Source organism: Ixodes scapularis, unplaced genomic scaffold, assembly GCF_016920785.2.
Source record: "Ixodes scapularis isolate PalLabHiFi unplaced genomic scaffold, ASM1692078v2 PGA_scaffold1__304_contigs__length_218370807, whole genome shotgun sequence".
NCBI classification, from domain to species: Eukaryota; Metazoa; Arthropoda; class Arachnida; order Ixodida; family Ixodidae; genus Ixodes; species Ixodes scapularis.
This window is the reverse complement of record NW_024609846.1, coordinates 160,763,327-160,779,219: the sequence shown is the minus strand read 5'-3', so window position 1 is coordinate 160,779,219 and position 15,893 is coordinate 160,763,327. Positions and strand designations below refer to the sequence as shown.

Here is a 15,893-nt window from a genome sequence, read left to right as displayed (position 1 = left end):
CGAGCTAATTTGCCGACCGCCCAAAGGCCCATAATATAAATGCCCCTTCAAATGCCTTGAAAGCGGGGTGTAATATCGTTCTAAATCGTGAACATGCAAGGAACAGAATTCCAGCGTCTGAAACACTTGCGCCACCGCTTCACCGATCCCTCGCAAAATTGCCTTGTGTCGTGTGGACGGACGGGGAGGTTCATCGGCGGAATTGCCTCCGCCGATAGCTTTCGCGATTTGTAACCCAATTTTAAAGGTAAAAGGGACGAGCAGGCTTATAAAATGTACGGAAGCACGTCAATATCGGCCTGACTCAACGTACTGTACACCGGGTAAACGAAGTCCAGCTTCTCGAAGAGCTTGCGGCACACAACGCCAAACTAGGAAATCGGTGCTGGGAAGCGAGCCGATGCGAGATCGCGGAGCGGAGTCCTCCCCCTGACGTCACGGTACACCTCACCCAATCAGGGCGCGGCGACCGCAGCGACGCTTGTGTTCGCTCTCGGGGCTAATTGTCGCTGATGGCACGCATATTGACGAGATGAGCCTCTTTTGGCAATTATACAAGTTTTGGAAGGGCACTGGTGAGCGCTCTTGGTACCGTTTTATATTAGAACTAATATTTTTTGTGCTTTGACTTCGATATTGGAGTTTTTCAGATAAACCCGAATCAACGAAAATTTTAGCCGGCGAGTGCTTTTCACAGTTTTTCGGATATATCCGAAAACAAGGAGTCCTACCTATAACTACTCCTGGCGGCGGCCCCGTTCTTCGAAGCATCGTGTTGAGCTTCGTCCATGGCTTTGTCCTGAAGCCCGTATAAAGTTTCATCTTTCCGCTAAAGGCGAATCAGACCAACAAAGTCACCTCCTTGTTCGTTTTAACCAACACCGGTTGGTATACGACGAGGCGACACGCAAATATCAGATGCTTATCATATAAGATCGAGTTCTCAAAGTGTAAGGTTAAGGTAAGGCAAGTTTCTGGCATTGTTGACCCTTTTCGTCACAAGTTCCCCGATCCCGGCTTCCCGAAAGAGGCGCACGGTTATCAACCTTTGTCGGAGGCGATAAGACTAGCGTTTATCCCCGTTTCTAAAAAAAGATGGCTGTCTTCAGAACACAAAAAGTTAGAGAAGCAGAAAGGTCCATTGTTCTGTCAACTACAAAGAATGAACCAAAAGGAGGGAAAAGTTTCTTATGAATGCCGAAGCGTTCTCTGTAGCGTTCGAGGAAACAAAGCTGAACAGAGGAAGAATTATTTTTTCGTATCAACTTGGGGGCGAAAGATAAATACTACAAGGGCGAGAAAACCAAATCTTGGGTGTCCCTTTTGTGTTCAACGACCATGCACCGAAATATCCATACACCGAAATGTCCATGCACCGAAAAGTCCCTACACCGAAATGTCTTGCACCGAAAAGGCCGCACACCGAGAAGTCCGCACCGAAAGTTCCTACACCGAAATGTCCTACACCGAAATGTCCTAGACCCCCCTGGAATGTGGTTTTAAGTATGTGGGTCAAACGTCGAGGTGTATAAATGATAGATTGACTGAACACAAAAGAAATGTCAAAAACAACGTGACTGATTCGGAAATAGCGAAACATGTTCAAGAATGTAATAATTGTATACCACGCTGGTCCGAAACAGAAATAATACACAGGGAAGTAAACGACATCAAAAGGGTTGTAAAGGAAACAATAAGAATGAAATCAATGGGCAACTGCATTAGTCAAGTGTCGTTACAGCTTATCAGCAGTGCAAAAACCTTCTTGCGGATTTGAGAGTTTTGTTAAGTGGTTGTTGATTGTGAAAGGGTGTAAGTGGTTTCCTCCTTTGTGTCTTCGGTTTGGATCAGGTGGATTGGTATATTTTTTGTTGCCGGGTTGTTTTGGGATTGTGGGCCGGGGAGGAGAGGAGGAGGGTGTGCTATGTACGCGAAGGTCGATTGTCTTTCGGGAGAGCGGAGCTAGGTTGTGTTGGTGAGGGGGGGGGGGGGGGGGGGGGGGGGGGGCTTTGTAGGATTGTCAAGGTCGTTTGATTATTGTGGTGGAAAGAGATGAGTTCTTTGTTATCTTTTGGCTTTGGGGGTCGCGAAGGTTCTGTGGTGGAGATTGTGGAGTGTATATAAGAGGGTGACCGAATAAACTTGTCTTTAGCTGTGTTAGAGACGTATCCTCGACTGTTCCTTTTTCTTCTATTTTTAAACGTCCTCTTTTCCTGCCTCAGTCTCAGGCTAACATCAGAATGGTTAATTTCCACCAGCTCGCCTGCGCACTCACTACAATACCAGTCACCTAGCTGTGTTTGGAGATTTGTGTTCGTCCTTTGTCCCTCTTGTTCCCCTTCTCCACGGATTATTTTCATCATTACTGTCCAGCTCGCTTGCACCTTTGCATTTAATTGCATTATAATCATAACCTTAAATTGCAAGCTCCACCCTTGTTGGTGTTAGACTGGTGGCGGCTGATAAAACCCGTTTGCTCTACTGACGTCTAACCCCTGGTTAGCTCAGTTGGTAGAGCGCTCCACCTGTAATGGAGATGTCCCGGGTTCGATACCCGGACCAGGCGGATTTTATCGGTCGCGCACCATCACCTAGCTGTGTTTGGAGATTTGTGTTTGTCCTTTGTCCCTCTTGTTCCCCTTCTCCAGGGATTATTTTCATCATTACTGTCCAGCTCGCTTGCACCTTTGCATTTAATTGCATTATAATCGGATTACCTTTCAAGTTTATTGATCCCGACGGGAATTATCTAACCGAATTAGAAGCATGTGAAACCATGAACCTAGCTTTCTGTAGAGTTTTCACAGAGGAAGAATTCCCATTACCTATGCCCATTTCACCCCATGAAGTTGTTCATGAAATGGCCAAATTCGACGTTTCACCAGCCGGCATTGAAAAACTAATAAATGATCTTCCATTCAATTCCGCCCCTGGGCCCGATGGTATTTCAACTAAACTAATTAAGCTAACCAAAGAAGTGTCATGTGTTTTATTATCCAGTTTATTCAATCAGTCGTTGTACTCCTGTGACATACCAGTCGACTGGAGACATGCTAAAGTAACCCCAGTTTTCAAAAACGGTTCTAAAATGTGTATAACAAATTACAGACCTATTTCGTTAACGAGTGTACCTAGTAAACTGATGGAGCATGTCAAATATTCACAAATAAGGAATCGCTTATCTTCCAATAATCTATTGTTTGCAAACCAGCACGGTTTTCGACGGTCTCTCTCATGTGAATCGCAACTTTTTGAATTAACTACAGATATTCATGAAATCGTAGATGCCAAGACAGATATTCATGCCATCTCCATTGATTTTTCAAAAGCCTTCGATAAAGTTCCCCACTGTCGATTGATTCAAAAACTTCACTCTTTTCATATTGACAGAGGCGTTATAAATTGGATCGAATCATTTCTAACATCTAGAACTCAGTACGTTTCTCTTCATGAACAGTTTTCTACGACCATGCAAGTAGGATCAGGTGTACCGCAGGGAACCGTGCTGGGACCGTTATTATTTCTGATTTATGTTAATGATTTGTCTCTCTGTATTAACTCGACTCTATGATTGTTTGATGTACTCTAGAATTCATAATGTAAATGACTGTAGCACTTTGCAAAATGACCTTGTCAAGATCGAGTCTTGGTGTGGAAAATGGCAGATGGAAATTAATGTTCAAAAAAACTAAGTTCATGGTCTTTAGTACTAAACGTGTTTCGACAAAATCTAATTATACACTTTTCAACAACCACATAGAGCAATTGATGCACTATAAGTACCTCGGAGTTTTCCTAAGCAGTAATCTTTCTTGGGAATATCATGTTAACCATATATCAGCCAAAGCTAACAAATCACTCGGTTTTCTCAGACGTTCCCTCTATCTAAAAAAACTAAACTAATAGCTTATACCGCTCTAATACGACCCATTCTGGAATATGCTTCAGCCATCTGGAATCCTCACCAAGTCTTCTTAGAAAAAGAATTAGAGTCAATTCAAAATAAAGCAGCTCGTTTCATTTTGCGAAACTACAACTTCCCAGTAAGTGTAACCTCTCTAAAATCATCTCTACAGCTTCCTCTTTTGAAAGACCGTAGAACGTTAAACAGACTGTAATTGCTTCACAAACTTTTTTATCACTCTCCATCTCGTAAGTCGATATATTTTAAACCTGCCCCTTTTATCTCACGCCGACTTGACCACCCCTGCAAATTACACCTTGACATTCCCAGAACTAACCTTTACAAGTTCTCGCCTCATCAGCTTGCTATTAGTGACTGGAACCAACTACCCGAAACCATTGTCACAATAATAGACCCACAGAAATTCGCCGATAATGTTGCCGTTCATCTCCATCTGTGATAATTTTCTTGTTTTATATTACTAGCGTTCTTTTGTTTTGACACTGTCCTGCCAAATGTCCCCCCCTTTGTAATACCCCTCGTGGGTCTTAAGGGGAACCAATAAATGAAATAAAATGAAAACATTAAGCAGCAAAAAAAAAAAAAGAACTCGACGCTGAAATATCGGAGCAACTGTCCTCGCACAAACACCAAGAGTTCATATATAGGGCGTGGGTAATTCTAAACAATCACAAAACCAAAATCTGTTATCTATTAAAGGTTTAACAAATTCGTGCTACAGAACAAGATGTCGAAAGAACAAGAGTCTTATTTTTGTTAGGTCGCTTTAACTTGCAGTGTGGTCTATATGCAGCAGCGGCATATTCTCGGGGCGATGAGAAGTCGTCAGTCGGAACTCGTCGTTCCGTCAGTCGGAGAAATGACATCACACACCACACGCAACCACTCAAACCACACGCCGAACCTGGAAACGAACTTGAATACCCTTGCGCCTGCATGCGTAGTGAGAATATGAAGGCTCTTCGCAGTTTCTGATGTTCACTGCAAAGAAAATATTAATCTTATAATAACGAATTGCATCGGATGCCACCTCGACATGCAAGGCAAAGCAAGACGGGCTTCATCGCATCCGTGAGCGCGGGCGAGGCAAATTTCACGAAGTGAGGAAAACTTCGCCAAAAGTAGAGAAATACCAGGCGTCCAATGAAAGAGAGAGAAACATAAAACGCCCGCCACGTCTGCGCTACAGGCGATCACCCTCTGTCCGGAGGCACTATTCCCAAACTTCCATCGTCTCCTCAAGATCCTATAGCGACATAAACCCGTAACAATGGCGGAAGCTGAGCGCTCGTCCTCTTCACTATGACGGTTGAAAACATACCTTAGTACGTCCACTTCGAATGAGCGACTGCTCGGTGTAGTGCTTTCCGATGTTCACCGCGACATTGAAGTTCAAGCGGTGGACATCCTGGATATTCTTTGACGTGAACGCAGGTGGCTGTATCTTAATATGTAGGCGCTTAGGGTAAATGAAATGATCAACAGGGCCTGTAAATTTCTTTATGACATAACTAGTCAGTTACTTTATTATTCGCAGTAATTTCTAGTCAAATGAATGTAATTCTGATTAGTGCACAAGGTGTGCCTGAGCGCAGCGCCACCTGTTGCTTACTGTGCCATTGTTTTTACAATTCATTTGAGTTTCTTTACATCACTGACATTGTTTTATATTGTCACCATGTGCGCTTTATTATGTCCACTTTAGTTTGATTTAACCATGTACTTCAGTGAGCATAGTTTTTTATGATTTGCCTTGAAATTGCTATCCTTCACCCCAGAAATGTTTCGAAATATCCGTGTTTTTCTTTTTTTATATATATATATATCTGAGATGATGTACTCCGCCTCCCATCAAATAAAAATGAATGAAGAAATATGAACTATATTATTTATTTGAGCATTTTCTACCTCACAAACATTCCTCCCGAAAGCATATAAGTTGGAGATGGTCCGTGCTCACCCTTTTCTCCGTGCCCCGTGCAAGACCGACTGCGTGAGCAGGGTAGCGAGCGGGCCCAATGCGGGCAGCGGGACGTACCGCGTTGGGGGGGAGGGGGTTGATTCCCGCCCCCTCCCTCTGCCTACGCCACTACCAACATGATTAGCTAAAGTTTCCCTTGCGTTAATTAATGCTGTTCAAATAACTGCATTGCAGTACCAAATGTAATGCCAATTTCTTTGACGGCATCTGTGCACAGAAACTGTGCGCCTGCAGCATTAAGAAATCGGTTTTAAACAAGCATACGTAAAATGAATACCTAATCAAACCAGTGCCTTTATGAAGCTGCTTTACTGGTTCTGGTAAAACATACAAGTTTTTTTTTTTTTTTTTTTAAGGCATTATCTATCCCAGGAAGCGGAGCCGGCGGCGTCTGTAACGGCAAAAAAAAAAAAAAAAAGCAAAAAAAAAAAAAAAAAAAGCGCGAACGAATTGCCCATTGGCTGACCAAAACGGCTCCTTGGCAGCCATTGGCGGCCTTCCCACGAGAGCGCGTTCTCGGCCGCCGCTCTCGTGGCAGGCGTTGCGGGAAGGGGGGTCTGCGGTCGCTTCACGACAGCACGGTGTACCGGTGTACTGGCGTAGACGCCAGTACACTGCAGACGAACTAAAGGACCGGAAGAACGACATTCATGGCTTCGCGTTCACGACTTATAAAAAGTTCTTAGGTGTCCTCAGAACTTTTTTTTTTTTTAAGGGGCCACGTTCACAAACTGAAACAGCTTATTTTTGCTGAAATCCGGACTAGATCCGTCGGTGCTCTGATCTCTAATGGTATTAAACTGGAATCGATCATAGTGTGCGAGAAGGGCCACTGCGGAGGTGGCCGCGACAAATAGCTCAAAGCTATATTTTATGGTTTAATTGCAAAATCCAGCACTTATATCTGGAGCATTATAGTGTGCAATATAGAGTAGTGATTTTTTTTTTACATTTGGCATTTTTATAGAAACGGCAGACGAGAGCAATTGGTGAAGACAATACACCTCAAAAAACGAGGAGAATCCTGATGTACAACCGGTCTCCTGACGTCGCGGTGAACTTTAGCTGGTATTGAGCGAAGGGGGAGGAAGAAGTTCCGCAAACTTGAGTGCAAAGTGTTGTGTGGTAACTGCTTAACCTGAAATAATAAGCTTTTGGTTTTGTAAGAACAGTGACATGGAATGTTATAATTAAATTTTATTCTGTTATGCATGTACTGGCTGCGCACCTATAAAAACAAATTGCAGCAACTTTTCTGCCCAGTGTTCTATAATTAGGTTTTCATGTTTACGGTATAGCCCGATAAAGACAGAAAAGTAACCCCCGGAGGGTTACCAAAGAGCACCGAACTGGAGCCCCTCCATGGGCCTACCAATCGGGGGGGCCCGCGGGGGGGGGGGGGGGGGGGGGTGTCTGGTTTGCCTCCCTCACTTAAAAACGAGTTGGTACGCCACTGAGCCCCTCCTTAAATAAGAAAAACCTCAGTTTCACAGCGTGGAAATTATCGGCAGTTTTATTTGTGTTAACTCCAAACACACTCCGCACTGAACTGTCCACGAGGCCGCTTCTTCTAAATTTTGTTTCGATATTAGCTATTTAGCAATAAATGGCTCATATAAAATTGTGTTTTCGACGAACACCGTAGATATGCATTCACTCTTGCGGTATCAGCCCCGATACACCCCGACTTCGGGTCGACACCAAATATCAACACAGAAAAACAGTGAATTTAGGGCACGAATAAACACTGAAAAAAGAACTCCCCCCCCCCCCCCCCCCCCCCCGGCCCCCCAAATTGGATTAAAAAGAAACATACAAAACACGGAACTTTACTTATAATGTATTCCATTCATCATTGCACTTTGGACGCTACTGTCTGCACGGATGTGTATCTGCTCTAATGTACAGATTTTTGGAATTAGGGGATTCCGCTATGATACATTCTGCACGTTAAAAGTTATTGGTGCTTCACATTGCAAAACACCTATTGACTGTGCCAAACTTTAGCTGATTCGGCCCATCTTTACTGCTCACGCAGTTCTTATTTAACACTGTTTTCTGCTATTGTTTGCAGCTCCCTTGACTGAGAACAAGGGAGCCCGAGACCAGGGAACACTCAGTGAAGTTGAAAGAGCTACTATGAAGTGGCTTGCCCGCGCTCAACGAAGGTTTGATGAAGAAACCGGATGCAAGAAATAAGGGAGCTTTTCCAGACGTTAACGTTTTATTTTACCCAAGTAGGTTTTTACAACTTATTGATAATAAATTCTTACATTGATTCAACAACTTCTGTCCCTCAATTACAACACATTTCTGTGAAATGTGTTGTCCCAATAAGATACTATTTTGGTTCCAACAATGCCCAGAAAGATGTTTTTGAGGAACCTCTTCTGGGTTTTTTGCAGAGTTTAACCGGGATGGCTGTTTGGAACTTTTCGGAAGTTGTCCGGAACGTCCCAGGGATGTCACTGATGTCCCGCAAAGATGTACTTGGAATTTCCTTGGGATATATTTGCTTTGGCAAAGCACAGCCGAAAAAACAAATAAAAATGTAAAAAAAAAAAAAAAAAAAAACCACGCTGGGCGTAGCCGCGTAACTTCCGGCAACTCTCTCCTCCTCTACATTTCCCCCTCCTCCCCAGTCCACAAGTCGCGGCTATTAATTCGATCCGTGCTAATGTTTCGGATTCGGATTGGAACATTTTTTTTTTTACCTTATTAAAAATATATACGTGGCCCTGTAACAAAATATTGATTGGGTAGTCTTCTGACGGCCATATTAAATTGCCCGGCAAACATTTAAACTTTTTTGTTGTGGGGGGTGGATGTCAGTGTACCCTTAAGAACTGACATTTTTTTAACCCAGGAGAATGAGGAAACAAAAGTACAGCAAAACCCGAAACTCAAATTTTTTTAGATTTATTTTTGTCCTGCCCTTTTGTTTCCCCACTCTCCAGGGTTGAAAAATAGCAACCAATCATCTTGTTGATTAGAAACACGAGCAGGAGGAAGGAATAAAAATATTAGCCAGACGCCATCGATCGATCAAACAGAAAAGAGAAGAAACAAAACTAGAAAAATATTTGTTTGTAGTTATGTTGTTTTTTTTTTTCTTCTTTTTTAAAACCAACTGCCGCCAGACTACCAACTATTAAAATAGTTGGTACTCTGGCGGCAGTTGGTCCTTTCGTTCTTTACCTTTCCATGTTACGTTCACTAGGATGCTAGGATGTTGATTAGCTCATCTGTGACCCAGCTCAACTCATCTCCGTCCGACCTTACTTCAAATGGTCTGATTCCGTACTACACGCAGCGTACTGAACCGAACCCGAACCGTGAACCGAAAACCGGACAAAAACGTTATTTTCGCGCAAACCGGAGTTGACCTGGAACGAAATCATATTTCTCGCTCCGGAGTGGAACCGATATGTTTTCCATGCGGTTTTCGGTTCATACGCGAAGGCAGGTTGCGTGAAAAGTGCGTGGCGAAAAACACGGTAACCTTAAAAGTAAACAAAAAAATTAAAGAAAAAAAATATTTTTGCAAAAACCGGATTGGAGTTGGACCGAAATAAATATTTTTTTTCGTTTCTGGACAAAACTAATCAATTATATTTGCGGTGTTTCATTCATGTGAGAAGTAAAAAAGAAAAAACGAAAAAAAAATATATATAGGTAGCGTTTCATTATCAGGTTTTCAGATAACGGTCGTCTTTATAATTTATAAAGTTCGTCTCAAGAACTCAAACGAAATGAGCACAGTAGCTATAAATTCTGCGGGATTTCTAGTCTTATGTATTTCTTTAACAAATGCCCACGTTCGTCCCAACCTTTTCTTTGGGACTGGAAGTGGCTCATCAAAGAAAATTTAACACTAGAACAATCCCAATTCGTACGTCAGCAAAAGTGACCAATAAATGAGCCTGTTTGGTGGCAAAATGGTGAGTTGGGCAAGTTGGTTTTTCATCGCGAACTAAACGCAGAAGAAGGACAAAGAGAGGTATAGACAACACGCTTAAAGGGGCCCTGCAATGACTTTTTTTACTAATTTTTAATTTGCACCGAACCTGAGCGCACTGAACGTTGTAACTCGAAATTCGCTTTATTTTAAAAGTTATAGGCAAATTAAAATTACAAAAACAAGCAAGAAATAACCTTCCTCATGACGTCCTTGGTTGCTTGAGTGGCCGTGAACTAGAGGAGGGATAGTGGGCTCCTCGCGAGCGCTCACGGCGGCCGCACTCCGTGTCGACGGCTCGAGAGGGCGCCACTAAAGCATATTCTGGAGAGGCTGTATGCAGCGGGCAGCCAGAGCGGCTCTCATTGCATTTGCTGCGCGATTAAACACTAATTCGGCATGACACTTCATTGGCCACAAACGATAGTAAACATGCAATAAAGATCAGTTTAAAATGGGAGCCACTTCGCGCTGCCACACCGCGAAACGGCCAAACTGCAAGACAAAGCTTCTCGCCGAAGGTACCGAAAGCCTTCGGAACGCTCGGAGCCGGTCGGATCCTCCTGCCGATACGACCGCAGCGCCGCCGCGTACATCCGGGACCTTTCCGTGTCGGCTCCAGATCCCACTAGTCCTTTCTAGTATGCGCCGCCTTTTCCACCGCTTGGTGGCGGGTATGTCGACGGGTCATTTCTTGTTTCCGTACTTTATGAACTGCATTCGTTTATTTTCTGATCTAAACTACTGAACAAAAACTACTTTTATAAATAATTGAAACGGTTCGCGCCACTTATATTTTGTATTTCGACTAAAAAGAAGCTTTTAGCGGCTCTGACCAGTAGTAAGCCCAGGACCAAAGACGTCACATTTTGCGCGCTTTCGGTACCGCAGGTCGCCCTCGTCGGTGGAGGAGGTTTCCGCGTCGTCCGGTTAAAATATGACACACTGATATTTAGTCACTCTCTCCGTGCCCGCTGGCTTGCCCGAACTTCAAGAGACGTGAAAATCGCAAAAAAGGTGGACGTTTAAATATGATTGCAGGGCCCCTTTAAGGCCCGTTCACACTCTTGCGACAGAGTACGGCTGAGAGAGACGAGATCTCTTAAAACGTCTTAAATGTTTTTAGCATGAGGGAACACATTGGCATTGCGGCGCCATCTATGCGGCGTCCCTGGAACTGCATTTCACAAGAGCGAAGGTTTTGCGGGATTTCCGAGGTTAAATGTGCGTAATACCCATAGAAAGGCTCGTTTATAACATTGACAAAAGTGTTTCGAGCCAAGAAAAAAAGGATAATGCGCGAGAAATAAAAAAAAATATGCCAAACCGCCGAGTTTACACTGCTTCCCAATAGATGGCGCCAGTGTGTTCTCTGGTTCAGAGGTCGCAAGAGTGTGAACGGGCCTTTAGTGTTGTCTATAGCTCTCTTTGTCCTTGTTATCTATTTATTTTTTTTGGCGTTCAGTTTAAGCTTTATTTGGTGTGTCTTGTCTTCAATTTTGTAGAGTTGTGTGCAATTTACTTTAAACACCTTGATTTCATTGTGCAACTGATCGGATAAGAAAGCGATACAAAGGCCGATGGATATTTTAGAACCTGCACGAGTTGCCATACTGTGGTGCATCTAATCTGCTTTCAAAATAACTCAGCAGATTTAATAATCTCTTTGAAATTAAATTCTAGCACCGCGAAGGGGAGGGGGGATTTAATCAACAGTTACAACTACAGAAAACAGCAAAACACCTTCAATCTCTGGTAGCAGAAACAGCAAGGACCAAAACGTTTTCTCCTCAGAAACACAAACATCAAGGCGCTCAGCTCTTCTGAGCATTGCTAGACAAGGAGTAGCGGGTTTCAAGGGACGCTAACGTGTTGCAGTTTTGGGAGGAGAGAAGGGAACGCCATCCCAAACTCTACCCATTGGCTCAAGTAGTCCTGGGAGTGCCTGCGACCCAGGCCAGCGTGCAGCGAGCCTTTTCTGCACTGAAGTTCATCTCATTGTCTCAGAGGTGCCGCCTTTCCCCGGATATGCATGACGAGGTCCTGCTTCTTTGGTCAGCTGCCTGACATTGAAGTGCGCTTTCACCCACGTCCCGAGGTGCCCCAGCACCAGCTCCTTCGTTCCAGACAGTAATGTGAGCCTCTGGTATCTATATGAAACACTTTTATAAAATATGCATAGTCTATCTTTTTGCTGTCGTCAATTGTTTTTGTAGGATATGAGTACGAACCGGTTCGAACCGGTTTGAACCTTTATTTTTTCACTCCAAAGTTGAACCGGAGCTGAACCGTTTTCCCTGAAGCGGAACGAAAACTGGAACGAAAAACATTTCGGTTCGACACCCTGACCAGACGTGGGAAAATGTCCGGCGCTACTGCAGTCACGTTAGGAACGATCGCGCACATTCAACACCGATCGAAGCTGAGCAAGCGAATTCTCCACTTGGAACACCACAGAATGTCCGCGATGTCCGGTTGTCCGTAGCATCACATTCACCATTTCTGCGAAGCCATGAACGCCTCCCGATGCTGGCGCCACGCAGCGTTTATTTCCCTCACAACGTACGCATCTCAGCCCCGGATGTATGACGTCATTGAGAAAGCTGTCGCCATCATTGATCCTGATTGCCCTTTAAAGCCTTAAATTTAATCAAGTCCGGGCACGGGAACATGTAAGTCCTATTTTCTCCTCACTCGCGAAACCGGGCGTGACAGAACAAACCGATCTAAGGGGCAATGAGTGTTCAGAACGGGAGTCAATCGCCGCGGCTTCCTCCGAAGCCACCGGCGGCTTTGCTGCCCATCCCGAACTTTTTTTTTTTTTCCCTGCGCGCCCGACTGGCTATGATTCATAACCGGGGTCTTTCCTGCGGACGGTCGTTCGACGACGGTCCAGGCTAGCGTTTCGAGAACAATTGGCCCGTGGTTCGACCGGGAATCCGGCTGTTTCGGCGGTAGCCCTGGAATCGCCGCGGAACATCTCCATTTTGTTTCGAGGGCGCAGGGAACCGACACGGCTGGCCCGACTCTGCCGTCACTCACGTCGCGCTGGCTTCCTCGACGGCCGAGATGGCAGAACGTAGCGCAGCAGCGCTGCTTCCCACGGGTCGGGGTCGCTGTTCCGCGACGGATTCGATCACACCCGCAACACCGTGAGCACTGCGTCTGTGTCGATGTGGGCGGTGGGGGAGGCTACCTGACTGACCTGACGGCGATAAAGCGGCCCGCCCGTACTCTAGTACAGGCCAAACGACAGGGGGTGCGCGTTTTCGCGCACGTTCTGTCGCAACACCGAGGTGCACGCTGTCCGCACCGCTGATCTGTGCGAGCGAAACCCGCGTGCGGGACACCTCCGCGCACGGAGCCTTCCCTTCGGCCCCGTCATCGGGAGGTGCGCGGTTTAGGGGCGACGACGGCGCTTTCGGGTGGCGTCGTGCTGAGACCCGGAGAGGGACGGGCGTTGCAGCGGGGCCGCGGTGGGCGCATCCACCGCCGTCTGCTTTCAGTTGCCTTGAACGGCCCGTGTATCCACGGGGAAAGGCTATCGCGTTGGCATCGACGTTGGCGCGTGTACTGCCCAAGCGCCCGTCATACACACCCCTTTGCGGGGGAAGCCGCAAGAGATAACATCGTCCAAGTGACGTGTCCGAGAGGGCTCTCCGTTTCTTCCCGCTCGAGCTAGATGCGCTTTTTATGGCCGACAGCGCGGTTCAACGCGATCAGACAAGGAACACCGCTCGCAGACTCGAAAAGAACCAGCATTTCGGAAGCCCGAGCAAATTCTTCAGTGGCTCCACTTCATGAACCAGTTAATCGCTAGCATGGTCGCCAGTCGACGGCGCCGATAAAGGTTAGCAGTGTTTATTCGGGTGTCCATGAAACAGTGTTTGGTGATTGTTCCTTTCATTGAACTATGCCATATTGCTGATAGAGCAAACTGTCGCCACTGGAATGTGCTGCCTTCAAAGTGATGAGCCTGTGCCTGTCACCATTCTTGCCCCATATGGTGTTCCCAATCATGTTGAAGCTGCTCAAACGCCCAAATTTGCCGGTAAAATGCAGATTAGTGGCTATCGATTCGACTAATCAGTCGCGGAACACGACATACCCGACCTCTGGATCTGCTAGGCGGCCCCAGAGCCGTTTATAGAGAGGGTTTGGTCAATGGGAGGCGGGGGCAGTGCCAGGGCGTGCACCAGACTCGGAGAGGGCTTGGCATGCTCTCTTGACCAACCAGAAGCCGAAAAGAATCCTCTAGCGGTGATAGCGACAAACAGTTCTGATCAAAGGTATATGTCCATATATGGTTCTAATAAGCGCGTAAGAGTGAAGCGTAGTAACTCTTTGTGGTTGAAAATAGGGTGCACGTGATGTTTCGATCATGGTCATGCAAAAAGATGTAAGAAATGAATGCGCCGCTGAACTCTGTTTTGCTCGGACAGAGTGTGACCGCTCGGACAGCAGATTCCCGGCGCTTGGCGTAAAAATTATGTCGATCGTTCCGCTAGTTGCACTTTTTCACCATCATTTTGGATGAGCGCGATTGAAACATCACGTGTACCATATTTTCAGTGACCGAGAGTTACTCCGATGCACTTATCAGGTTTGTTTCTCGCGACCACTGCCAGTGTATTATCTCTGGCTTCTGGCTGGTAACATTCTAATTTCTGAAGACGCCCTGGAACACGCCCAGCCCGCTTTCGGCCAGTGACGCCTCCTCATTTGTCTCCTACTCTTCCCAACGAATGGCCAACTCTACATATACGGCTCTGGGCGGCCCAATTGTAGAGAATATTTTTGTTGTACTTGCCCAGTATCGAGGATCAAGCTGAAAATTGCCGACTGATTGTGGACGGTTTCTCATTGGGTTTGCACGTTTTGCGACGTTTCAGAGATTACATGTGCATGGACGAGTCATTGAAAATGCAACCATTAGTTTCGATCGTGCAAATGACGCGTGCTCAGTGTTCGGGGTGTCCTTTCCAAAAAGATTGCAGCCCTCAAATGTTTTGCACCTTTTCTGTGCTATTGCATGCATGACATCGAACAAGCGGGTCGGTGGTTTGGTTCTCACTCTTTGATAGTGTTAGACCACAGCCTGCTCCCCGGCCCGACCATAAGCATGCGCAGCGGGCACCGGGCATGTCCAGTGGCAAACAGTTGACATGACAGCCGCTGGTGTGTGCTCCCCCCCCCCTCCGCCACCCTCCCTCCCCCTGGAAGTCGGGCGTTGGTGTGGCAACAGGGAGGTTGAAGAGCGTTAGCTGGGTCATTAGGCTCATTCTTCTCGGGCAGAGATAGCCAACATTGTTTCTTTCGAGAGTAGCAATATGGTGCAAGAATAACGTTACTTCCACCTGCAATAGAGTGCAATTCATGCCCTCTAGGTGACTGGGGGCCACGGAAGAAATCCACCCTATCTGGGAATCAATCCCAAGAACTCTTCCAAGACTAGCGGAGTGCTCCACCGACTGAGCAAATCAGAAGCTAGTTGTCGACAAAGCAATCCGAACAGCCAGCATATCATCAATGAAGTTTGTTTTGTTGTTGCCCTCTTTGTCATTGCGTAGAATGTTTTTTCGACTTTGCCTGTTTCATAAAGTGTATCATCATCAGTCGCTGTGAGACCATTTCTTTACATTGCCTAACTATTACTCTTCCCGTCTGGACCATCAGAATAAAGTTGGATTAACACGTTGCCAAACAAACACTTTTTTTTAATCATTTATCCCGCATACATCAAACGACTGGAACCGCCTTCCAGCAGATATCGCAACCATACCCAATTTTCTTTTTCGCCATTCTTTGATTACATTTCTGTTTGTTGAGCCAACATGAGTCATTTTATTTTGCTTATTTTGTTTGTTCGTAACAGATGTTGCTTACAGCTTTTGCCAGTCGCAGTGTATTTTTGATATTTGAATTTCTTGCCGTATGTTTTTTGTTTTGTCATTTTGTTTTATTTTTTTTTGCTTTGCCCCTCCCCTCTACAATCCTTCGGCGCTTGAGGGTATATACAATAAATAAAT

General features: G+C 45.6%; 1 protein-coding gene across 2 annotated transcripts in view; it reads left to right on the top strand.

The window, feature by feature from the left end:
• The first annotated feature begins 12,414 nt into the window (after window positions 1-12,414).
• LOC8028787 (vesicle-associated membrane protein 3) overlaps window positions 12,415-15,893 on the top strand; it is a 38,914-nt gene continuing 35,435 nt past the window's right edge. The window contains exon 1 of one of the 2 annotated variants that reach the window (XM_029995069.4): window positions 12,415-12,536. In XM_029995069.4, coding sequence (XP_029850929.1) covers window positions 12,535-12,536 — 2 coding nt within the window. In that variant the 5' untranslated portion in view covers window positions 12,415-12,534. The remainder of the gene's footprint in view (window positions 12,537-15,893) is intronic. The other variant, XM_029995074.4, reaches the window with a different exon arrangement.